This window comes from Anabas testudineus, chromosome 13 (genome assembly GCF_900324465.2).
Source record: "Anabas testudineus chromosome 13, fAnaTes1.2, whole genome shotgun sequence".
Lineage (NCBI taxonomy): Eukaryota > Metazoa > Chordata > Actinopteri > Anabantiformes > Anabantidae > Anabas > Anabas testudineus.
Window position 1 is genome coordinate 15,299,541 of NC_046622.1, and position 24,910 is coordinate 15,324,450.

General features: G+C 44.7%; 2 protein-coding genes, 1 non-coding gene and 1 pseudogene across 5 annotated transcripts in view; all 4 read left to right on the plus strand.

The window, feature by feature from the left end:
• The first annotated feature begins 1,924 nt into the window (after positions 1–1,924).
• On the plus strand, positions 1,925–6,003 carry LOC113171565 (annotated as a pseudogene).
• Positions 6,004–7,048: 1,045 nt separating this feature from the next.
• On the plus strand, positions 7,049–16,404 carry LOC113173972 (P2Y purinoceptor 3). 3 transcript variants are annotated; one of them, XM_026377587.1, is made up of 3 exons: positions 7,049–7,335; positions 13,650–14,095; positions 14,220–16,404. In XM_026377587.1, the coding sequence occupies exons 2-3, from the start codon at positions 13,659–13,661 to the stop codon at positions 14,890–14,892; spliced, it is 1,110 nt and encodes a 369-aa protein (XP_026233372.1). In that variant the 5' UTR covers positions 7,049–7,335; positions 13,650–13,658; the 3' UTR covers positions 14,893–16,404. The 3 variants fall into 3 exon arrangements, with proteins under 3 accessions (XP_026233372.1, XP_026233388.1, XP_026233380.1); XM_026377603.1 differs by lacking the exon at positions 7,049–7,335 and adding an exon at positions 7,950–8,165; XM_026377595.1 differs by lacking the exon at positions 7,049–7,335 and adding an exon at positions 8,627–9,372.
• On the plus strand, positions 10,300–10,372 carry trnaa-agc. The gene has a single exon. It is a non-coding gene; the product is annotated as a tRNA-Ala (tRNA).
• Positions 16,405–17,677: 1,273 nt separating the features above from the next.
• The window catches only part of LOC113168170 (rho guanine nucleotide exchange factor 17), a 46,892-nt gene continuing 39,659 nt past the window's right edge, over positions 17,678–24,910 (plus strand). Inside the window, exon 1 of the mRNA XM_026369188.1 lies at positions 17,678–23,053. Within this exon, the coding sequence (XP_026224973.1) occupies positions 17,678–23,053 (5,376 nt within the window). The remainder of the gene's footprint in view (positions 23,054–24,910) is intronic.

Here is a 24,910-nt window from a genome sequence, read left to right on the forward strand (position 1 = left end):
AAAGATTTAGGTCAGAGTGGTTCAGAGGGTGTGATGACTAGACAATGGTCCTAAACAAAATTCCAATTGTGTTTGTACATATGCCACATAAGTTTTGCAACTCACATTCCTGAAATGCACTAGAATACGTAATGTTTTATACTTTTCCTGCACACAGACAGACTACAATGCCACGCTTAATCCAGTGTCAAACCTCAAGGAGATTTAACTCTTTTAAGTTTGACCTTTGCACTCTACTGCAGCTACTCCATCGTTAGGTGGTCGTAAATTGAAAAGAAGAACACATCCGAAGAAGGGTGGAGGCCTGAGAGTAGCCTCTCTGATCCAGATGTGTTACAATACTCCACAGTCGTTATGAAATATGCCGACTGAGCGTTGAGCAAATAGTATCTGAAGGAAACTGATATCTGCTGCTCTGTCTGCACATGTCCCAGTCTCAACCTGCCAGATTGAACACTCATTCACAAACAAGATTCAAGTGACTTCACCCTGTTTTCTTATGATTTTTTTACAGTATATAGGGAATTAAAGAGTGTTTCTGTGTGCATCACGTTTGTGCTGTTAGGTCTAAACAACCAATAATCATATTTCTCTGAACACTACAACTTTAATTCAGAAACACAAGGTTCATTATTATATAGTACAATTCTCTCATCAGCTCCTGACACTGACACATTTGCTAAAATTAAATAATAACATAGATCCTTAGGTGGCGTGGATTCAATATCAGTGACGAGGCAGCACAAATTCACTTTCATGTGACAAACTGAAAACCAAAGATGCTATGACCTGAAGGTGTGACTCAGTGGCCACAACAACACTGAAGACAGATGCAAGAGCGCATGACGTGTTGCGTATTTTGAATAACAAGGGTTTTCTTCAGATCTTCTAAATCTCCAGATCAACATTCAAAACACAGCTATGACGCCTGTTGTTATTTATTTTTTCTAAGTAGAACAGCAGACATGCTTTCCACATTTCTAAAGCGAGTATAGCTCCATCAGTCAAGGATGCAAACAGCACGTCCTGATGGTGTTCCGCACGTTTGAGACGCTGTGTGTTGTAACGGGGCCATTCCAGCATGTGGCCCCTCACCTTTGCGCGTCGGTCGTGAGGCAGCATCACGGCAGGCTGAGGGATGAGGGGTGTTTATGATCTGCTGTTCAACGCTGTATTTCTCAAAATTTCTTTCAACTGGTAGAAACTCTGTTGCCTTATCACACGTAAGAACAATTTGTCGGACAGAGATGTTCAGAGATGGTCGGACAGAGACGGTACGCTCCTGCACTTCTGAGGCTGTTGCGTTTGTATCTATATCTCTATCTATATATTATTGTCCGGGAAAACCTCATCACATTCCACATCTCCAGCAAGTTCTCCATCCCTGATACAGTAAGAAAGAGCACAAACAAATTAGAGAATTGCTTATTATAGATGTGTACAATTTATTTTTCAAATCTCAGCACTTTCTCTACTGCTTCATCTCTTTCTCTGTTTCCTCTGTGTGACATTCAGGACTCATAGTGATTCGGGCGGCACATTCAGAAGGCCATGCTCGATATCTAAGATGGTGGGAAACAGTGAGCATGTGCAGCTCATAAATAGGAAAAAGCACATGTAACACACAGTATGGGACTACATGCTAAATTGTCTGACATACAGCCTGTAAGCTCCACCTCGAAGCGCGCAAAGAATTGGTTGAACTCCTCTGCGAGCACAACATCACCTACAGCCATCATGGTGTTGCAGGACTTGTGGTTGGTTAGGTGGTTAGGACCCCCTGCCACACCTGCCGTGTGTTGTTGTCCCTGAAGTGGTCCTCAATCCTCCTCTTGTAAGCTGCCTTGGCCTCTCTGGTGCCTCTTTTGAGGTTAGCTCTGGCTGCACTGTACTGTGCTTTGTCACCGGATCTGAAGGCGACATCATGTTGACCTCTTTAATCATCCAGGGTTTTCGATTGGAGTACACCTGGAGACGTTTGACCACAGTGACGCTGTCAACGCAGAAGTTGATGTAAGAGAGCAGGAAGAAAAATTGTAATTGAATGAGTGCAAACCAGGGATTTTTGAAATGTGATATGTGTAGCTGACATTTATTAACCATTAGCGTAAATTCTAGAGAATACAGATAAAAACAAATACAACTGTATCTTTAAAGATAAATTTAACATAGAAAAAACAGGATATCATACGTGGTATGTAAGTCATTTCTACTAACAACACCACTTATGTGGTTTGTACCAGGACGACAAGAACAAATCACACATGACAGTAATGTTTTGGTTTTTGAAAACTGCTGAAAAATATAAGAGCAAGCTGTAACAGATTGTGAGTATACAATCATATGTGTCACTTTGAATCAGTGCACAGTGCATCCTGTCAAAGCCACTAAGTCAGTCTATTGTAATTTTCATGCTTTTGAACTGGACGACAGGAACATTTGTTGTTTGCTAAATTGTTTTTTCAAATGCAACATGATTTAATAGCTTTTTAAGTGTTTCATGTGTTCATATCACTGTATACATGTTTAGGAATAACATAATGTCATTTGTAGGTAGATGATAAAAGAAAACACCTGTGACTTTGTGTGTGTGTGTGGATCTTTGAATGGATTCAAATTGACAAACTCCTTAAATACTTTGACAAAAACTCAGAAATATCAAGCTGTGAATCTGAAAACATATAAAAATACATTTGACAATGTTTGTAGTATTGTCTGTTTTGACTAGTTATATGTATTAAAGTAGGATAACTGATGTTGAGAACTGATTAAATCCCTCTGACCGTATCTGCAGCCGGTGGGCGGTGCAGACCCCAGAAGACAAACACACAGTCCTTACAGTCATTACAATAATAATAATATGCAAATGCTCTGTCCCATATTCATAACATCCCAAACACATTCCAGATTAACCCAAAGAATTAATGCACATTATATTATGGGTTAAATGTTGGTTAAGGGTTTATTAGGGTTTATTATCCCTAACAGGATTAGAGATCCTTCCTAGAATTCAGAAACATTGTACATAAGCAGACAAGTTAGTTGTCTTCACAGGTTTTTGTTGAGAAATATAATTCTTTCTACTGTCGCAGGCTTCAGTGGACTCATGCCTGGCACGGCATGTGTTGTTGCTGTAAGACAACTCTTGTGTGCAGGGCAAACACCGCACCTACGAGCAATTGTAATTTTGAGACCCATTTAAAAATTAAAAATACAATTCAATTATGGAAACATAAAATGTATGCCATAAACTGTATTATACCTTGTTTGGTGGTATGAGATCAAAATGATCCCAAACTTTATGAAACTTGCCCAAATACTCTCACTCTCCAAATCTCTGCCTATAATAATAATAATGCATCTTATATAGCTGGTATAGCACCAAACCACTCAAATCTGTAAAACCTGTCGAGCTGTCACTGGCTCAAAATGCATTGAAACACCATGAGCCAATGAAACACGCTGAAAGACTCTGAGCCAATGAAAAGCTTCGAAACATTTTGAGGGAATGAAGCGCGAAACGAAACAGCAGTATTAAAACACCAGTGCTGGAGCAGATACTGATTTCAGAGAACAGGTAGGGAAAGCACAGGGCTGGACCAAATAATGTGATACACCCGGACAGGATGATGCGTTTGGTTTGAGCTTAAGTCACAGAAGTGTTTTATTTGTAGGCTACAGGACAAAACAGCACAAACACTTGATGATATACTGCCACAAGGCCACCCGAGAGAAAAATAACTAAACAAGTTACAGAATAATGTCATGAAGGACAGTTATCTAGTAAGACACAGTCTCAACATAAAGTTTAACTTCAGCAGTTTTAAAAGGGAAGTTTTTTTTTAATTTGGGATTAATAATGTTTTATGATAAAATAAGTTATTTATAGATCTATGGAATTGTATAAAGTAAATTTCACATTTTTAATTTCAAGGGTTTTTAACTTGGAGTAAACCTGGTTTTAAAACACTGAGCACAGAGTGGAAACTGATGCCAAAATGCTTGTTCTGTTGAAACAGCAGCCTGTCTATCTATCTATCTATAGATAGATAGATAGATAGATAGATAGATAGTCCACCTCATCGCTATCTAAATAAATAGATAGATAGAGAGACTGCTGCCATTTATTTCAGTTAACAATGACATAAAGCAGATAAAAGCAGCAAATACTCATACTTTAGCAGTGGGATGCTCATCAATGTTTGTACATGAATTAAATCCAAAGTACTTCTTTCAAAACTGGCAAATAGGGACTGACTGATTCATACAACTGTATCATTTGTTTTCATTTAAATCAAATCTACAATCCTGTGTGATGCCAGTTTGTCACCATATTTGTTTTTTCTACTGACAGAGATTATGTAGCCCGTATCGGTCTGGGTGTCATCCTCAACCTGACTCGACAGCAGGAAGACGCCCAGCTGGCTCGCAGTGTCTCCGGGATCCTGGAGCACATGTTCAAACACACTGAGGAGACTTCTGTCCACCTCATTGCTAACGGTGCCCTGGATGCCCTCCTCTTCTGGTGTAGAAGCACAGATCCCACTGTGCTGCGACACTGCGCTGTGGCCTTAGCTAACTGTGCAATGTATGGAAGCCACCGGTGTCAGCGATGGATGATTGAGAAACAGGCAGCCGAGTGGCTTTTCCCACTGGCTTTTTCCAAAGAGGATGAACTCAGTTCATGCCTGGCCGTAACTGTCTTAGCTGCAAACTGAGAAATTGAGAAAGAAGTGGTTAAGTCTGGGACGTTGGAGCTGGTGGAGCCATTCATTGCGTCTCTGGATCCAGATGACTTTGCTCGCAGTTTGTTGGACAGTGCAGACTGCATGCAGGGAAAGACGGCTTCTGATCTTCAGCATCTGTTGCCATTATTGGATGACACAAGAGTGGAGGGAAAGTGCATTGCAGCCTTTTACCTTTGTGTTGAGACCAGCATCAAATCCCGTCAGCACAACACCAAGGTACTCTCGCTGTCGGCTTTGTGTAGAACTCAAAATGTAAGTAACATACACCTGGATTTGTTGTGACTAAGTTTTCATTTGTCCTCCCTCTCAAAATATTTCAAGAGATTGGAGCAGTGCAGAGCCTTAAAAGAATCGTCATGTACTCCAGTGCTGACCTGGCTGCAGCAGGTTGGCTTCAGCGCCTACTGTGACTGTTTCCAGGTGAGTAAAACATCAGTGTCAGGTAAATAGTAGGTTTGTGGTTCAGTATCTGAGATGTTCTCTGCTGTCACTTTGTAGGAGCTCCAGGTGGATGGAGACCTCCTGCTGAACATCACAGACCAGGATCTGAGCTCTGATTTGGGCATGACTGCCGGCCTCACACGAAAGAGGCAAGTGATGCAAACCCAGTAACGATCGGAATAAAAAAGTAAAACCTGTCTAATTCATTCATTTTAAAACTCTCCAGGTTCCTGAGAGATCTGCGTGTGTTGAAGACTTATGCCAACTACTCCACATGTGACCCAAACAACATGGCTGACTGGTTAGCTGAAGTGGATCCTCGATTCCGCCAGTACACCTACGGCCTGGTCCAGTCAGGAGTCGATCGCAACAACGTCCAGCAGCTGACGGATCAGCAGCTTCAGCACGACTGCCTCATAGATAATGGAGTCCACAGGGCCAAGATACTCTCTGCTAGCCGCAAGCCCATAAGACCCTGTCACACAGACATGAAGGACTGGGTGCATAAGGTCAGAGGTTTTTCATTCTCTGCATGTATAGGACTCTATGTTACGTCATCATGTAGGTCATCACGACCAACAGCCTTTCCACTCTTCATCCTTTTCAGAGCTTCCTCACCTCATCCTTTCCAATCTCTGCTATTTCCTGCTCCACAACATCCACATCTTCCTCCCTTCTTTCCCTGTCATTTTCCTCATTCATCAGTTCCCTTTAAAACACTCCTTCCATCTTTTCTGCACACTCTCCTGGGTAGCCCTTCATGAAGTGCAGGTTGGATGGGTACAAGGAGTTAAAGACACCACTTCCCACCTGAAAACATAAACTCTCCACACAGGCGACAGAAGCAAACAGGGCACCTGGTGGAAAAGTACCAAAACACAGGGCAGCATCACGGGGGGCTGAGGGATGAGGAGGGTGTTCGTGATCTGCTGTTCATCACTGTATTTCTCAAATTTTTCTTTCAACTGGTAGAAACTCTGTCGCCTTATCACACGTGTTCGGACTGAAACCGGATGCAAAGCAGGAAACCGCAATAAAAGCCTCATAAAATCCCTATGAGACGAGACGTGGTGATAAGAGACACCGTGAAGTTCTGTTACACCAAATCATGTTTACCATCCTCCACCAGTCGATGCTCAGCCTGCAGCAGATTCACAGATGTTGGACGGTGAAAGCTGGTGTACTCTGTAATTGGTGCTGACCATAACACCCATACTTACTGTAGGTCTCACATTTAGCAGATGATGTCAATAGATTGGGAATCTATGAAAACTGGACAGACTCCTCAACCAGGTTCTTGCCTTTTGTTGAGTCACATCAGAAGATACTATTGCGCTCACACTGTATCATAGGCCGCAGATAACACAGTGCACAACAAGGTCACGTCCTTATTTCTTCTGGGAGTTTTAACTGAAACCTGCCAGAGTCACTGCTCTGCTCACTGGTCTAGAGGTTGTGCAGTCCAAAGATAAGCCTGAGTCCTAAGAAGTAAGAAATGAAACAAGTAACTAACTAGGAATGACCAGCTGTTACCTGTCTCAGAGGCCATTTAGCATCTCATCTGGTTTTTATGCATGTTGTTTCTATTTGTGTGGCTGCACGTTTTTTGTCTTAAAACATGTATTTTAGTGGCCTATAGTCCAGCAGAATGCAGGAGCAGGGAGTACACACACACACACACACACACACACACACACACACACATATATATATATATATATATTGCTACAGGAGATGAATACTGCCCCCCCCCCCCCCCACCCCCTATTGCCTGACTGTAACTTCAACAACATGCAGGTTAAAATAGCCTTTGCCCCGTGTGCGCGCTGCGAGGCTCAGTGCGCCTGCGTATCCCCGTGTCCACCACGCGCTTTCTGGTGCGGCAGCATCAGTGTGAGAAGTGTGTGTGAAGTGTCTGTGTGTGTGTGTGTGTGTGTGTGCAGACGACAGAGGAACGGCGACCTTAAAGCACACTTGCACTCGGGAGTTTGTGGTGTCAAACAGTTTCCAGTGATTTCCGGACACCTGTTCCACCCACGGGACGTCTCCTCTCCCCGAGCTCCAGCTCCAGCGGCTCCACTTCTGTGCCATGACTCGGTCGCTGAACGGTTGATGTCGCCACTTTCTTTTATTGCAGCCACTCGAGGTGAGTTTGTTTTATTATTAAAGGAATGGGAGACGTTCAAAGACATCAGAGCTCCGCGCTGCGCCGCGCTGCGCCGTGGCGCGGCTCTGTGCCCACTGTTAATGCCAGCTTCACCATCCTGTCGTTGGGATTCACGGATTTACATCTTACATGTAATAAAATGTTACTACTTCAAGGAACATGACTCTCAGTTACCGTGCAGGACGAGTTAGGGTGGTGGAAAACGAGTTATTGTACTTGAGGTAATGACAACAGAGCAGTTTTCCTCAGAACCCAGTGAACATCTTTCTGTAATCACCCAAACCTGGGAAGTCAACAAACGAGAACCACTGTGTCCTCAGGCGATCTGCCCAGATGCCAACTGCCTTGGGGCACTGAGGTTTAATAGTGCACATAACCTGGTGTGACAACATGACAGCACACCATCTGAAAACAGAGACAGGAGATTTTCACACTAAGCCCACAGTGGCACATTTCATTTCATTTATTACGGTCGGTGTGCAGTTTTCATAGCAGCAGGAGGACTGTGCCAGTAAAAGTCCAGTAAAAACAAGATGTCACATGACAGCCTGTAATAAGACGCATTTACTGTAGCTGGGCTGTCATGTGGAAAGGCACTCTGGCGTAGCTGCTGTGTTTTTAGAGAAGATTCCCCTGCGCCCGGCTGTGGTCGGGTATTATATGTGGTGTTTTGTCTGTCTGACTGGGAAAAAGGACACTGGTTTAGAGACACACACACACACAGGGACAGACACGTCTTCCTGCAGCGAGATGATAGCAGGTCGGTGAGACAGAATCAGGGCCAACATGTGCTTGTTTACAGGGCAAAGGTAAGTGCACCAGCATCATTTCACTGAGCACCAAAAGCCCAGCAGCAGCAGCAGCCATGCCGAGCAGGCGAGCCCATGTGAATGCCTGGAACATAAATGAAACCGATCACGCCGTTTGTTCCTCACTGGGATCCATAGAAACCAGAGTTGCCGTAATGTCTGACTGTGCCTTCACCAGAGCACAAGCTAATTACATATGTGGTAAGCTTATTGTCAGATGACAGGTGTGTATCAAGATTTTACAGCAGCTCATGTTTGGGGGAAAAAATAAAAAACATTAGACCTCAGCCTTACAAGGAAACAATAACAATTACAGTCCGAGACTGAAAACAAGTCCCGTAAATATTTGTGCATCCCTGGGATATTTGTGGATTCTCAGTGAGCTGTTATTATTATAATGACAGAGTGGTGGAGCACAGAGACAAATGGAAGCAGTGTGTCCACGGGTATGTGTGGATTCATTCATTCATTCATTCATTCATTTATGGATAAAATACAATGTGTTTCTTATCCGTGCTGCTTTGCAGACCTTTGATCATGTCTTGTTCATTCAGATAGTGCTGGTGTTGTGATTGTTGATGGCAAGCAGAAGCGACTGAACAGAGCAACTCCAGGGCTGATGATAGTGGTGGATACCTCAATGAAAATGAGACTGATGCCACTGTAGAGGTGGTCAGAAATATAGAAATACAGTTTTTAAACCTATACTGTTACTATGAAGGGGGGGCCTATTGGGTCCAGGCCCAGGGATGTGAGAGGTTAGACACCTCTGGGCCACAACCTCTGTGTAAAGTTCCTGTTTAGCGTTCACCCACCACATAGAAATCAGCTCCGGCGAACACGATGTCCAGCTGAATGGATGAAGTGAAACAGGAAGGCGGTTGATGAGAACGCTACAAGGAACCTTGTGTTCTGTCAACATTGAGGTTTCATTGACCGATTCCCCACTGTCCTGTCTCTGCGTTTTCATTATTTCATAAGAGCTTCATTAACTTCCCCTGTGTGTGGCAACCACTAGACTGAACTTCTGTCTACTAGTCTTGATGGGCCTGATGAAATCCTCAGCCCACAGCTTCTTTTGTCGATGCACGTCGCTGAAAGACGTGCATCGACATGTTTTTGTCTACAAGTTGCAGCAAATTATTACCAACAGAGCCCTTTGAGTTGCCCCCTCCAACCCTGCATGTGGTCCGTATAATTTTTGAAGGTATTCCTGTCTGTTTGAACCTTTTCAGTGGACTAGAAGTAACCGGCTTGATGTTTTCGTTTGGTTGTGCCTGAATAGAATTTCGCCATATTTGTACTTAAAGCTGTGTCTGTGTACAGAAAAGATGATTTTTCCAGAGTAGACCACAGTAGAGGGGATTAGCTCCGCTGTGTGTGTCTCTTGTTTGGTATGTGTGAGAGCCTTTGAGGTTTGAAGTTGCTTACATAATCAGTTGACTGATAACATCTGAGTTTCATACAACAAGCTGCGGATATAATCTCTTGTTGACCATATGGGAAGCGGTGTGATTGTGCACACCAGCCCTCCTCATCACCCATAAATAGATAGCTTAAGGAGCAGATGACTGGTTCAAAATCTGTCTGTCCTCAGGGTTTCACTCCTTTTAGCTCTACTTTGGTCTCCACCAGCTCCTGGAGGAAATATGTGGCCTTCACTATTTGCTAATCACTAACTGTGTGTTATAAAAACACCAAGTAAGCAGAAAACTGGAAATGATGCCTAAAGTTGTGAGTGACGTCTTCATGAGTCTAGACCTACGTGCAAAATAACAAAGAAAACTTCATAGTGATTTAAAGCCACACCGAGGTCATGTTCAGTAGTTCATCTGCATTTTCCCAGTCACATTATTTGCAGTAATGGTTTATAAAGGATCTTGCGTCACCTCCATTTTAAGGCAGGGTGTGTTTCCTGTCAGAGTGAGTAAGTGTGTGTGTGTGTGTGTGTGTGTGTGTGTGTGTGTGTGTGTGTGTGTGTGTGTGTGTGTGTGTGTGTGTCAGAGACATAGACTGAGTGCAGAATTAGGGAGCGTCCCTGTCAGTGGCTGGTAACGTTATCCCTGCTGCAGGGCTGTGGGTGTGTATCCCCAGCATGTCATTAGGTGTCCTTTTGGAGGGGTGCTTCACATGTGGGGAATTAGCTCAAATGGTAGAGCGCTCGCTTAGCATGCGAGAGGTAGCGGGATCGATGCCCGCATTCTCCAGTAAGCTTTTTATGTCGGTGGACACAAACCGTGTCGACCCTAAGGCATAATTCAAGTTGACGCGCAGACATTGATTCCATGTGCAGAATATAAAGGCTCGGACAAAGTGACAGACTTGTGTCTTTTTTTAAACCTGGAGCAGCAGATATATCACCTTCAAGTGTCTTGTGTACAGATAGAGTTTCTGTTTTCCTACAGAGGGATTTAATGAGAAGTGAGGAGTGAGTTATGGAAAAGCTAACAAAAAATATCATTATGTGGGCAGAAAAAGCAACACTGAGTCATGATGACGTAGCCACATTAATTCCTGCAAATGGCAGTGAGCAGTGTTTGAATTGGTGTTTGCTCTTAGTGCTGTGACGGAGTCAACATGTGGCTTCAAATGACTTAAATAATTACACGCGACTTTCATTTTTAGGTACATATCTAAAACTAGTCTGGACCGACCTCATGTGCAATTTTCCACAGTAATATAATTTATACTGGCATTAGTGTGAGAGGCACCACAGGTATCTGTAGTGTGGACGTAAAGACACACAGATTGTTTCTTTTGACCTAATTTAACTCAGTTTGACCACAGGAATAGAAAAAATACTAATGGCAAATAATGACGCCACAGCCAGTTCTGGTGCTAAATGAGTGGTTTTCTTCTGTGGTTTCGTGGCGTGGTGTAGGCCTCTCTCCTGCTGTGCACGGCCGTGTTTATCTATAGTACTGCCACTAAACTAAGATCAGTGTCGATCAGGAAATGGATATTGCCCGGAGAGTCGCTGCGAGCAAACACTTGAACCGCAGACCATCAGAGGTTCACACAGACAGGCACAAACACACAGATGACCGCTGACGAGTCCTGTAATTACTGTTTGCTCTCCAGAGTGTCTGGAGAAATTGGAAACATGACATTCACTCGATCACCGTTAAAGCTCCATGTAAATCACTTTGCTGTCACTGGAAGTGAAACATGAGCCATTTCATTGTAAATTGAAACCACTAAGGATGCAGGACGGATCATTTCAGTTCCGTTTTTGCAGTATTTAAATCACACCGTGCTGCTAATATTCAACTTAAATTAACAGTAGTTCTGTTATAAACAGACTAGATTGCAGCTGCAAATCAGACGACAAAGGGCATTTTTATTTCCCCTAATTCATGTAACGTGAAACTCAGCTCTTCGTTAATATTTCATGAGAAATAGCCTTTGTCTGTGATTACCTTCACCACAGTGCCAGTGCTAATGAGGTGGAGATACAGAACATGTCCAACAGATGTGTGCCAGCTTCAGTTGGACGTTGTCAGCTGTTTTTCCTGCTTTGCTTTATAAACTGGTGATTTACCTGCTAGGGCTTGTAGCATTCAGAATGTGTGTTTTTTCCTTGGTTACTCAGTATTGTTTACTAGCTAAAGGAAACATGAAACCAGAAAACCCGTGACCTGTGTGGTTCTTTCATAAAGTAATTAATATTTTCGGTTTCAAGTTACTGCTTGTTCTTGCCATATGCAGCACCACTTCCCAACCAGGAGGAATGAGGCTTGGCTGTAGTTTGGACATGTGGAAACTGATAGTACGGATTGCAGTGTTATTATTATTAGTCCATTCCTTAAGGTTGGGCTAGATTTGTCTTCTAAACGCAAATCCCTGTAACAAATACATTTAAGGAGTAACAACTGTGACTTGTCTTTACCATCAATATGCTACATTTAGACAGAGAATGAGATTTATGGAGTAAATCAGCGTCCCCTTTATGAAGTCCAGCGCTAGGGTCCAAAAAGTCCCTCAGACAGATTAGTCAGCAAATCAGAATTACGCTGTAAATGAGTCATAAGCACAGCCAAACACAGTAAAGACATGTGTCACAGTTCAGTAGAAATCTGCTCCCTCCACCTCCCCTAAGGTAAATCAAACCTACACACACAGACGCTGCCTTTAAGCACTTTTACTACAGACTGCACAAACACAGGCTTTCTGCTGAAGGGGAAGGAGGTGCGAAAATGCTCTGAGTCACTTGCTATGGAGGAAGTGGCTTATGCCAAACCCTTAGATGCTTCCACCAAGGGGATATGATTGATGCTGATGGTGGGAACAGTAATTAAGATTGTTGATTTATCTCTGCCTTGTACGGTCTGTTCCAGACAATGTGAGCTGTGGGTGAGTGGGAGACCAGACAGTCTACACTGGTTCTTATTTCTGCACATGCAGCTGCTTCTTATTGTTATTGAATTATCATAATCTAATGAGATGACTCCCATTGTCATTAATTATGGTGTTTTTAGTGAAAACATAATAGCTGTGTCCGAGTGCTTTAATGAAGAACTGGTACAACACTTTTTTATTTTAGGCTGCTTAACTCTTGTTTAAAGTTACCAAATAAAGATCTTTTTGCATCACTGCATTTAATCTGCAGATGAAGACTTTTTCTTAATGTGATGACCTGATAAAAAGTGATATTTACTGTTTGAGTATCCTTTACAGACTTGATGTACTGTGGTTTACCCTGTGTTCTGTCTGGGCATCACAGTCTCAAATACAAAAACATAGTGGGAAAGTGTAACGTGCTGTCTTTTATTATTACATTTAAATAATAATTCAAATCTTACATTTGAAAATGTTGCATTTTACAGAAATCCCAACTCAGACTGGTCCCTTAAGGTGTAACTAACAGCTAGATCATGTCTTTTTTATTCCAGTAGCTTATTTTCTTTTGAACTAGATGCGTTTATCCTCTTATAGCAGCGGTTCTTTCTTGCTTTCTTGACTCTTCATGCAGTTTTCTCATAGGTGGTTCTTAAGTCATTACATTTAGGCTAAATTTGTGCTTTACCACTGCATTTACAAACATTTAGACTAGTCTACCATCAAATAGTAATGAGTCCGAGTTGGACCTGGACTAAAGTCCAGCATTAACTGGGCTCAATGTGGCTGCTCCACTGTGGTGTTGGAGATGTTGGTGGTACAAACACTGATGTCTGGTGCCCTCTTGTGGAGCATTGTGGATTCACATTCTCAGCTCATGGCAGAAACCGACTCAAAGTAAAAATGTACTTAATCGTTCACTGTATTGAATGATTGGTTTACTGCTACATCATGTGCAGGAACATTTGAATTCATTTGAATGGGAATATCAGATTAAATGCATTTACATGCATTTAAGCTTAAAATTATTGTCTACAATTACAATCAGTGGTGCATGTTCACTATTATCACTCTTGTTCTTACTTCAGTTTAACTATTGGCTATGTAATTATAGTAACCCTGGTCTCTCCCCCATCTCTCCTCCAGAATGTGAAGATGCCATATTCTGTCGACTCCCACCCTTCGGAGACTCTCATGTCTAAAACCGTCTCCTTGGACTTCCTCTCTACCAGTGTGCTGCCTACAGACTCATACGCAGCAGACGGTTTCGTCACCACTGTCAGGAACATCAGCAGCATCAACGGGCCAAGTACTCTTCGCTGCACCTACAAGGAAGACTTCAAGCGTATTTTACTCCCTGCTGTGTACACCTTTGTCTTCCTGCTCGGCCTCCCGCTCAACGCTGCTGTCATACTGAAGATATGGAGGAAGAGGCCCAATCTGTCCAAAAACAACATCTATATGCTCAACTTGGCCATAGCCGACTTACTCTATGTGATGTCACTTCCTTTGCTCATCTACAACTATGGTAGCCATGACTATTGGCCCTTTGGGGAGTTTGCCTGTAAACTGGTCAGATTTCAGTTCTACAGGTGAGATCCTTGACTGAAATTTGGCTCCACAACATGGTTATAAGCAAATATACAGACTTAGCAGTCTCCATGTATAGCAGCTAATAACATTTAACTGAACGTTTTCTTTTTCCACCTGTTTTAGTAATCTTCATGGCAGCATCCTCTTCCTCACCTGCATAAGCGTGCAGCGCTACATGGGCATTTGCCATCCTCTCGCAATGTGGCACAAGCAAGGTGGCCGCAGGATGGCATGCTGTATCTGCGGGGCGGTGTGGCTGGTGGTCACCGTCCTGTGTGCACCGACTTTTCACTTCGCTGCGACGGGAATCCAACGCAACCGCACGGTTTGTTACGATTTAAGCACACCAACGCGCTCAGTAGACTACTACCCCTACGGCATGGCTCTCACCTTCCTCGGCTTCTTGTTGCCTTTTGTGGGCGTGATGGTGTGCTACTGCCGGATGGCCCAAATCCTCTGCCGCCCAGTGACCTACCAGGGTGTTTCCTTAGCAACTGGGGAGAAACGGGACAAGGCGGTGAGGATGATCATCGTGGTGGCGGCTGTGTTCTGCATAAGCTTCCTTCCGTTTCACCTCACAAAGACCATGTACCTGGTGATACGCACTCTGCCCGGTGTGCCCTGTGAGACGAGGAACTTGTTTTCGGTCATCTATAAGAGCACCAGGCCGTTCGCCAGCATGAACAGCTTTCTCGACCCTATCCTCTTTTACTTCACTCAGCCACGCTACCGCCGGAGCACCAGAAGGTTTGTGCTCAGAGTCACCACCCTCAGAGACAAGGGCACCAGTGTGTGAACGAGCAGTAGTTCACACATTACAGCAGTATTCTTAGGTCTTAGGTTGGTGCCTAAATACATGTAAAAGACTGACAGACTGAGAAATGAGAGAGGAGGGGAATTTCCAAAATCAGTATCCTCCTCCTGTTTGCATTATCATTGGCGTTAACCCTCCCTCATCTCTGTGTCACGAGCATTTTGGACACTTGCTGCACTTGCATCCTGCGTTGGGCACATTATCTGTGAAATGTTTGCTCTCAGTTTCAGCTGTACACTGGATAGTAAAGAAGACACTTTTTTTGTATTTGTAGAACCGTTTAGTTTTTTTCATTTTTGTTTGAAACTGTGAAGTGTTCAGTCAAACAGAAATACTGTAAAACAAGTAATGTATACTGTACTGTACTGTAAGATAACGGGTTTCTTCCACTCCAGCAGCAGCTTCTCACAGTTTATAGGTGATTTTAGATAAATGCGTGCGATGTAGAAGTGAACATATGAAAAGGATGAAAGAGAGTTAAGAGAAACTTGCACCTGTAGGTGTAAATTAACTGGCACTGGGTCGAACATCACTAACGAAATACCGTCTGAACGGTTTGCATGTTTTCACCACTGGGTTACGTGTGCACCCCCTCTACTGTAAACACCACCTCTGCTCCTCCTCAAAATATCATTTTATTTACATATTATCCTGTAAAAGTTCAATCTTATCAACTGCAATCAGGAGATACCAACAATAATACAGCTCAGAATCATATTGCACTTCTAGCTCACCAAAGATTAGGATGAGGCATTGAGCTAACACACTTACTGTCACCGAAAAACTGCTCCTAACATGTATTAAATAAGTCATTTAGTGTCTTTTAATCCCTAATTTATAGCAGGCTCTCCCAGCATGAAGATCAAGACGTCACGTGGACAACTATGAGCTTTTAAAATGAACATAGGCAGCTTTGCTACCAAAACACTTGGCGTCACCCTGCAACTATTTAGAACAGGGAAGAAACGCTGTATATATATCACAATGTGAACGCGTCACCTTTATGTTTGAAACTTCATGAGAGCTATTTGGCTGTGACATGCTTAAAATGTTGATGCTCTGATTTGTTGATGTACGTGCATCTGTGTCTGTTGCAGCATGCACATTGAGTAACGGAGTTAAAAAAAAAAACAAAACGTTGTTTTCCTGGAACGTTGTTTACTTGTCTGTTTGCACAAATATTTGTGATGTCTGATTTAGTTCTTCCTCTGCAGCTGTCCGATTTGTGCCGTGTGCTGGGTCAGTTTAGAAAGACCCAGATGTGTGTGTGTGTGTGTGTGTGTGTGTGTGTGCTGTGCCAGTGTATTTGTGTCAACCAGTATTACTTAGAAGAATTTTATTTTTGTTACGTGAGTAACATTTATGTTTGATAATATTTTATTTTTTTTTATCTTGCCATGCAGTAGTTGCTTGTGAAATGTTTTCAATGTTGTTGTTGACTGTAAAACTAACTGGGGAAAAAAAAAAAGCCAATAAATAAGCCTTGCAAACATCTGCGAATGCCTTTAAAAAACATTTTGTTTACGTGGGCCTACATCCCCGCTGTTTTTCACAATATACTGTTAAACTTTTACTCACTGTCCTCTGAAGTATTATCATTTTTAACATTAACATTTTAAGACTAAACTTGACTCTGAGCTTCCAAACTCATTAAACATAAACCAATAATTCCTGTACATGCAAAATACAAACAAAATAAAAAAAATCAACATTGAACCCTTCGATGGTTAAAGAACTGGCGGCAGTTCAAAATGCAGCCTGCAGAGGGCGCTGCAGTCAATGTCTCCTCTCCACCAGGGGAATGCAACACAGAATTCCCCCTTTGGAACAAAAGGGCCTGTTAAGCAGACAACCACATGGGAAGCACCACAGAGGGGTAATTGTTCAGGAGTGAAAACGTTTCTTCTCTGCAGCCCCTCCCCTGGTGAATTAGTGCTGACACGGTAATTCACCAGCACCGTCATCACTAACGTGGTGCGCAGCTCCTGCTGAAGATCCAGTTACCTGGGGGAGTGTGTTGGACACGTTTTCTCTGGGAGCTTTCACCTCTGAAGACACAAATGCTGCAGGCTTCAAATCTAAATCTATAATGTCTTTTTTTGTCGCAAGGGAACGAGCTATAATTACACCCAGTGTGTGCACAGTATCTGACTTCTATCAGAAAGAGAACAAGCTTTTCCTCTCAAACCCCGAGGGGGCTATGACAGCCCCTATACCCCTAGTCCCGCCCACCCCCCCACCTTCTGCCCTATCTCAGGCATTAACATGCAAAAAAAAACACAACATAAGTCACGGAAAAGCAAACCAGTGCCAAAACAGGGAATCCACCAACAGCCTGGGAATTAAACGCGGGTGATGCGTCGGGCCCTGGAGATGGGCAGAGGCGCAGAAACAGGGAGGAAAACCTCGGAAAAGTTGCGGTAATGAACAGGTTGGGGAGGTTTTGGGGGCCAAAAGAAGCTTTTCCTTCCTGGTGTATCTGCGGGAATCGACAACATGTAAGTGTTGATAACAGAGACGCACTCGCAGAGTTAATGAGCGAAAGCGTTTGGCTCCAACTTCCCAGCGCGCTGTGACGCTTTGCCCACAGCAAAAAGTTTTTAAAAAAAAAGTTTGGGAATTAGTGCCGCCAGGGTGCAGGAGGTAGGTGGGTGGGTGTGGGTGTGGGTGTGGGGGGTGGTGGGGAGAATGGACCACAACTCAAAAGGTGTTTGTGTCCGTGGACTAAAGATGTGTGCGTGAAATCTAACAAAGAAACACACGAACAATGGCTGACAGAGGAAGCAGGAATGCAGCCGTGTATCGGAGCGTCTCTTTCAAAAAGTTGGGGTCCTGCACCGCCGGCAGGAGCGAAGACCAGCAACGCAAACCCCTCGATTTGGAGGCAGCTGGCGTCGCCCTTCCCCCGGAGCACAACAAAGCAGAGCAGCCCTCGGCGACGCGTAATGTCAGTGTGTCAAGAAAAGTTTCCAAAATCTCTGCCGCCACCACCGCCACCGCCGCCGGCCTCCCGACCGCAGATCCAAAGAGAGGCTCCTCCACTCCTCTCTGCTCTATTTCTCCATCCATCCGCCAGCTCACAGAGAAGTTCAGCAGCAGCACCAGCAGCAGCAGCAGCAGCGTTAGTAGCAGCGGCGGCTCCACCAGGACGCACAGAGCCTCACCGGGAGACGGTGCAGCAGTGACGCGGGGGAGCTGCACTCTTCCCCGGGCCGGAGGCTCCAGGAGAGACGGGAGTCTGAATCGGAAATCTTTTCACGAGGACAGCGGTGGTGGATGTTATCAGGACAGTGATAGCGCCTCTCTTACCACAGAGGCTCTGACAGACAGTAAAGTGCGCAAAGTTCACTCAGGCACCGATTCTGTGTCCGGCTCAGACACGGAGAAGAGAAACGAGAAGCGGATATTTACACGTTTATCAGCCGACAACAGCAGCAGCAGCAGCAGCAGCTCTGGTAAGAGAGATCATTTACAAATCACTGCATGTGCCTCTGACCCCAGAAAGACTTTGGCTACAGATGAGGAAGAGGATGTTACCAGTAGGTGCTTTTCTCCCACCTGTAAATCCCACAGAATTTATCTCTCCACACATCACAGTGACTTTATCCCCCTGCACTCTGAAAAGTGGCCCAGTGTCACCAAAATTAGACAACTTTTTGATGAGAGACAAAGCAAAGCTGCGCACCATAAGACTGACACAGAGGACCTAAAAACAGGCAGCAGAGGCCATCTACACGAGCTGGGCCCCGCCGAGAGTGCTCCTCTATCAGATACAGATGACAAACTCTCACCTCACAACTGTGCTAATGAAGCCAGGAGCCTTTCTTTGCATGACAGGTGCGTAGTTGGAGCCCAAAGTAGAGAAAGTAGCACTGCTAAGGAGACATTTTGTTTCGGTATGGACTTTAATTCCAGAGCTGATCACCAGCAGTACTCAAATGACGAGGAGGCAGACATAGAGACACAAAGCTCTAACAACAACAACGTTTCTGGCAGGGATACACTTCAAAGCCGCAGCAGTAGCAGCAGTTGTAGTCACACAGTGGGCAGTCACTACTGCAGGATTAACCCATCCCCATATAGGTCTCACAGTCCCAGCACTGAGGCAGAAGCAGCCCGTAAGAACCCCAAGACGACATCTGACCTCAACCCTGACCTTCAGCGCAGTGCAACTTGGTCTTGGAGTCGGTCAGTGAGCTTAGACAATTCCTTGTGCTCCTCCTCTCTTCAGCAGCCTGCAGTGAGGGAGAGAAGGGATAGACAGGGGGTCGGGCTGCCCAGGGATAGTTTACATTCCTCACATAGCTCCTCCAAAGCACCAGCCCCCACCGCCTTCTCCCTCTTCTCTGCTGTGGCTCCAGATAAAGCCATTACCTCCTCCTCCTCCTCTACTGTAGCTCCTTCCACTGAGTTCAGAGCGCCATCAAGAGTTGCCTCTCCGCTCAGCTCCCGCTGGAGGTTTAGTTCTGGAGACGAAGAGGAGGAACACACTAGGAGAAGAAGAGTAGGGGGTTGGAGTATTCCCTCTGATACTGCTCCTTCATTCTCCTACAGAGGAGGAGAAAGGGGGACCATAGAGCGGGGAGGCAGCTGTTTACCACGCAGTAAAAATGGCTGGTGGGCTGCTAAAGGTATTGGCAGGTCTTCAGGCAGTGAGGAGGACAGTCCTGGTACTTTAGGCCCCCACAGTCGTGAGGCTGTACGTCGTCGCTCACTGAGAAAAAAGAAGAAGGTCAGTGGACTGGCTCTAGCAACAGGCCGTGATGATTACGATGATCATGATGGCGAATCAGAAGACAGTGACAGTGACACAGCTTTGACAATGGAGCACTTGGAAAGACAATCCCAGCAAAAATCAGGAGAATTTGTGGCAACAGTTTCTCGGAGCCACTTGGCAAGAGAGCCCAGCAGTCATAATAACACAGGCAGAGTGCAGCAATGGGAGCGTATCTCCTCGCCTGTGACGCCTGCCACACTTTCTGGTGTATCACGAGTATCAAAAGTTAATATCCCCCAATTTGTTTCCAGTCCTGGTGGTTCACGTTGCAGCAGCAGATACTCTAGCACTGAGACTCTGAAAGAGGAGGACCAGGTTAGCTGTGCCAACCGTGCAGGAAATGTGTTTTTTAATTCTGGGGGAGTAGGAGTTGGTACTAGCAGGACTGCATCCTCATCCATGCTGAGTAAAACTTACCATGGGAATTTTACTATGTACCGCTCCCCAAGCTTTGGCCATGGGGATAATTTTTCTCGTGCCCCTGTGCGTGTGCGCCCCAAGATTGTGCCCACAGTTGCCCACTTGCCTAGTGTACATACCAGAGAAGGCGTGTCTGCAGGGGTTAGGAGTGGTGAGACCAAGACATTAAAGAGGACAACAGGTGAGGAAGGAGTAGATGCTGATAAAAACCGAATATCCATGTCCAACCCTGATATCACCTCAGAAACAATGACACTTCTAAGTTTTCTGAAATCTGACCTGTCAGAGCTCAAAGTGCGGAAGGCAAGTGGTGGGGACAATTCTGGTGTTGTGGAGGGCTCCTCAATGTACAAGTTGGGCTCACGCACTCATGGTGGGACCCTCCTACATTCTGGTCGTCGACCATCACTAAAAGATCTGACTGCCACATTGCGGCGTGCAAAATCATTCACTTATTCAGAAAAACCCACAACACCTGTCAGGTGTTACATGACAGGTGGCACCACAATGAGGAGCTCCTCTGAGCAGCAGCTTGACTTGGATGGGGAGAGGCATGGAGGGCGAGTGCCAGTGTCAGACAGGGAAGTAGAAAGTGATGGGGGTGATTTTAGGGCTGGGAGAGGACAAAGAATGAGGGATTATGCATTTGATGATGATGGTGATGAGGAACTGATGCCGACTCCATTACAGGAGAGGTATGTGCAGGAAGCCCAGCAGGTCATTCGAGATATCTGCCAGATGAATACTAGGGAAGATGATATTGACAATGCTGATGATGTAGCTGCAAAGAAAATTAGTGACAATTTGGATGATAAATGTTTGCAGATCAAAAACTTAAACGAGAAGAAGGAGAACACAGGCATGAGTGTTATGGATGAGACTATAAAAGATCAAGAGGCTGAGTTTAAGAACACAAAAGATGGGGATAAACATAAGAGAGGGAGAGAGAATAGAGAGAGAGAGAGGGAGAGGGATGGACAAAGTATGCAGTTAGAGAAGCTAAACAGCAGGGGCACAGAGTACAGGGAGAAGGCAACGAGACCGAACAGAGAGACGGATAGAGCTTTACTGAAGGGCAACTCAGAGGAAAGCATGCTTTATGATCGGTCTGTGGATGAGCTTTCAAGTCATGAGTCTAGTTTAACAGATGAAGGGATTGTAACAGAGCCAGAGACAGGCCCCAGTGACCCCTCGGAGATGTCTTTTCTGGGGTCAACAGGGGTTAATTTGGGGACCCGAATAACTAGGGATGTGCTAGGGCAGCCTGTCACTGTGTGGAAGCAGTCTGCTCTCCATGAGGCAGAAGGATTTAAACAGGAGAGAGAAGAGATGGCAGAGAGCAGCATGAGTTGTGCAAATCGTCTGAATGAAGTCACTGGACCTTTCTCCTTGCTGCATTCTGCCCACATGGCAGAGAGTGACAGAATTATCATGGACTTGAGAACCACTGCTGGTGCCAACAATCTCACTTCTACCAACGAGGAGATCAGTATCACCAGTGCAGTGGCGCAGGGGTCTGCAGCCACTGCAGGAGGAGGACTAGAATCCCCCGCAACCCCAAGTGCTATTCGTCGAAGGCGCAAGTTCTCCCCTTCTGGTAATAACAACACAGGCTCTGATTCCAGTAATGGCAGCAATGCAGAGTCAACAACAGCAGCCGGGAATGGGGAGTCCACAGTCTATCGTTCTCTCAGTGACCCCATGCCTCAGCGACGCTGTTCTGTGGCAGAAGAGGGGAACAATTTTTCCTCAGTAGATAGCAACCTGCTAGGATCTTTGTCTGTCAAAGGAGGAGGAGGGGCTCCAGAAGTCTCTGCTGTGGCTACTTTGTCAGAATACAAGGGCAGTGTAGCTAGTGACTTATCAGTATACAGTGATGGCGGGCTGCGGGATGATAGTGTTCGTGATTACAGCGGCATGATCAGGAGCATTGTAGCTGAGCCAGGTGCAATGGATCGATTGATAACTGATGATCACGGCAATGGCAAAGCTCCCAAGAAGAAGTCATTCAGTGACCCCAGCCGCCGGAGCGATGCCCCGTTACTTTCCCAGAATGACCCTCATTTTAAAGGTCAGTCTAGTGGCACGCAACCAATTGGGGAGCTGGATCAGCCTGGCCAGATCCCACCTTCTAGCAGTGAGCCAATTCTGAGTGAGCAGAGAGAAGAGCTGTGGGAGCCAGAAGTAAAACCTAAACACACATTGCCGACACAGCCAGATCACCATGCAAACGACAGTGATAAAGTCAAGAAAGCTCGTTCCCAGTCAGAATGCACCCCCCACTCTGAAAACCACGATGATGAAGATGATGACGTAATAGACCACGGTGGGGACGCGAAAGAAGAAGAGGAGAGAAGGTTTGATTTTGATCTGAGGCTAGCTGAAGTTCTATCCCCTAGAATGGTTCGTCGGCCTTCCAGAAAGCGTCCAAACAGGCTGGCTCACTTTTTCCCTCACGAGGACTCATTTGAGCCCCCAGAACTGGGTTCTGAGGGGCAGGAGGTTCAAGGCGACCAAACTGACCTCACACCTCCTCTTCCCCCTCCTCCACTGCAGTCCAAACCCAAAGCCCGACCAAAGCATGTCCGCCATGCTAGCGAACCTGCCACATTCATCCCCATCTCCCCACCTCCACAGCTCCAGCCACTGAAGGAAGCAGACTGTGTCAGCCTTGGCTGCACTGTAGAATCTCCAATCTTAACTAAGTCTCCAGGAGATGAGACCCCTTCTCTGGAGGATGTGACCCAGAAATATATTCTGGAACTAAGCACCACTGAGAGGGACGTTAAGGGCACTGGCCCTCTTCTAGTGCCCAAGGATGGAGCTGAAGGTTCAGGGGGGTCTGCTGAGACCAGCACTAGTGGAATTACAGAAGCTGCACCACAGAAAAAGAGCATCGAGGACACCACATCTATGCCTGTCCCACAGAGAACCAAGCCCAGAGTGGTGAGTATAGATTTATTTCTGTTTAATTTTATTTTTGTTGCAGTTTGTAAAAGTGTGCAAGTGAAAGGCTGTTTTCGTTTTTGAATGCTAACTTGATCCATGGTGTCTTTAAGGCCAGTATCAAATGGATTTCTACTACAATAACAAATCTTATGTGTTACTGTGTTAGTGATACACACAGTACTATGTTCATTTTGTATGCATTGTAATGCATAATTGTAATTTTTTAAAGTAATACTAATATAATGTTCTCAAGTAGTCGTAGTGGCAAAAGACATTGTGCGAATAGTTGGCTGTGAATATGAAACTAAATGGTTGCAGTAGGCAAGTTTTGGCTTTTACAGGAGATATTTAGATGTATGTGGGAATATGGAGTACATATGGATTTAGAATTTTTATTTTTTGTACCGCTGTCCTGCTTTCATATAGGACCTACGCTGAGTGAATGTGCATGTCTGTGAGCCAGGACTCATATGGTTAGTTTCAGAGTGCTTTTGGGAGCGGTACTACAGTACAGAAGCCATTAAAGGCTGAACACTGTTAAACAAACATCAGAGGATGTTATTAGTTTGATTAAACAAATCTCAGACAAAGGGCTTTGGGGGGGGGGGAGGGACAATGGACTGCTCCGTATGTGTGTGTGTGTGTGTGTGTTTGTTGTCATTTATTTGTGTTGTCCAGGATCAGTCGTCTCAGTGCCAGAATTACAGAGTCATAGAGAGGGACTATATTAAACAGTTTACCCAAACACAGATAGTGTGTGTGTGTGTGTGTGTGTGTGTGTGTGTGTGTGTGTGTGTGTGTGTGTGTGTGTGGATGTGTCTGTAATGCTGCATTTACTCAGTAGTGTCTAAACATTGCAGGACTTTGACATAATAGCAATGCAAAGTTAACTGATGTTAATCATATTATTTATTGGCTGTGGCTGCAACTGTGGTCTCTGTGGTCTTTTCTTGCCATATGTACCTACCTTTATTAACAAGACACCCTCTAGAACACATTCACACACCAGGACCTTTGCGTGATGCAAACGTTTTTATACAGTCATGGATATGATGCTAGACATGGAGGAACTAAAAACAACACAGGGATTACCATCTCGTCTGATGTCAGGACAGAAGCTTACAGACACAACATTCAGGGCTTTGCTTTTGTTACATCATGACTGCTTCGCTCTGTCCTAGTATGGAGGCTAAATGGTGGCCGTGGTTATTTGGGATTTGTCACTGTGTATTTTTTGTAATCTTGACTTGAGCCTTGTTTGTATTTACTTCAAAAACAATTTCCTTTTTTCGCCTGTTTCGCTCTTTGACTTTAATTCAGCTCTTTTCCTGCCAAATGATATTATTTCCATCCAATTTCTTGGTATTCATTAGTTGATGATTGTTTTATTCCCCTTCCCATTGTGCTTCCTTGTTGTCGTAGTGGCACCAATGGTAACTGGTGACTGAATTCACAAGGCAGGAAATGAGTTTAGGGAAATAGGAAGTTGTTGTGGTTACTGAAGTGTTTGATGATATCCAGCACTACTGGCCCCCGTGTGTGTTTGTGTGTGTGTACTCTACGTGCACTTTATTGTGCAGCATATTTGTGCCTTGCATGCATGTGTGTTTGTTACAAGTGTGTGATTTTGACTGTAATAACTGTGCCAAGCTAAAATGGAGCAGAGACAAGTTCTGAGAAAGTGAGGTATGGAGAAAGAAAGAAAGCAAGAAGGGCTCCTTCTCATCCCGTTCTGGTCTCCCTGTCTCATGCAAATGTTTTGTCACTCATAGTGTGTAGTCTATGTGTCTGGAATACTGAACTGTGTTGCATTTTCACTGCATACTTTCACCCTATTTTGTCTTTTTTATACAA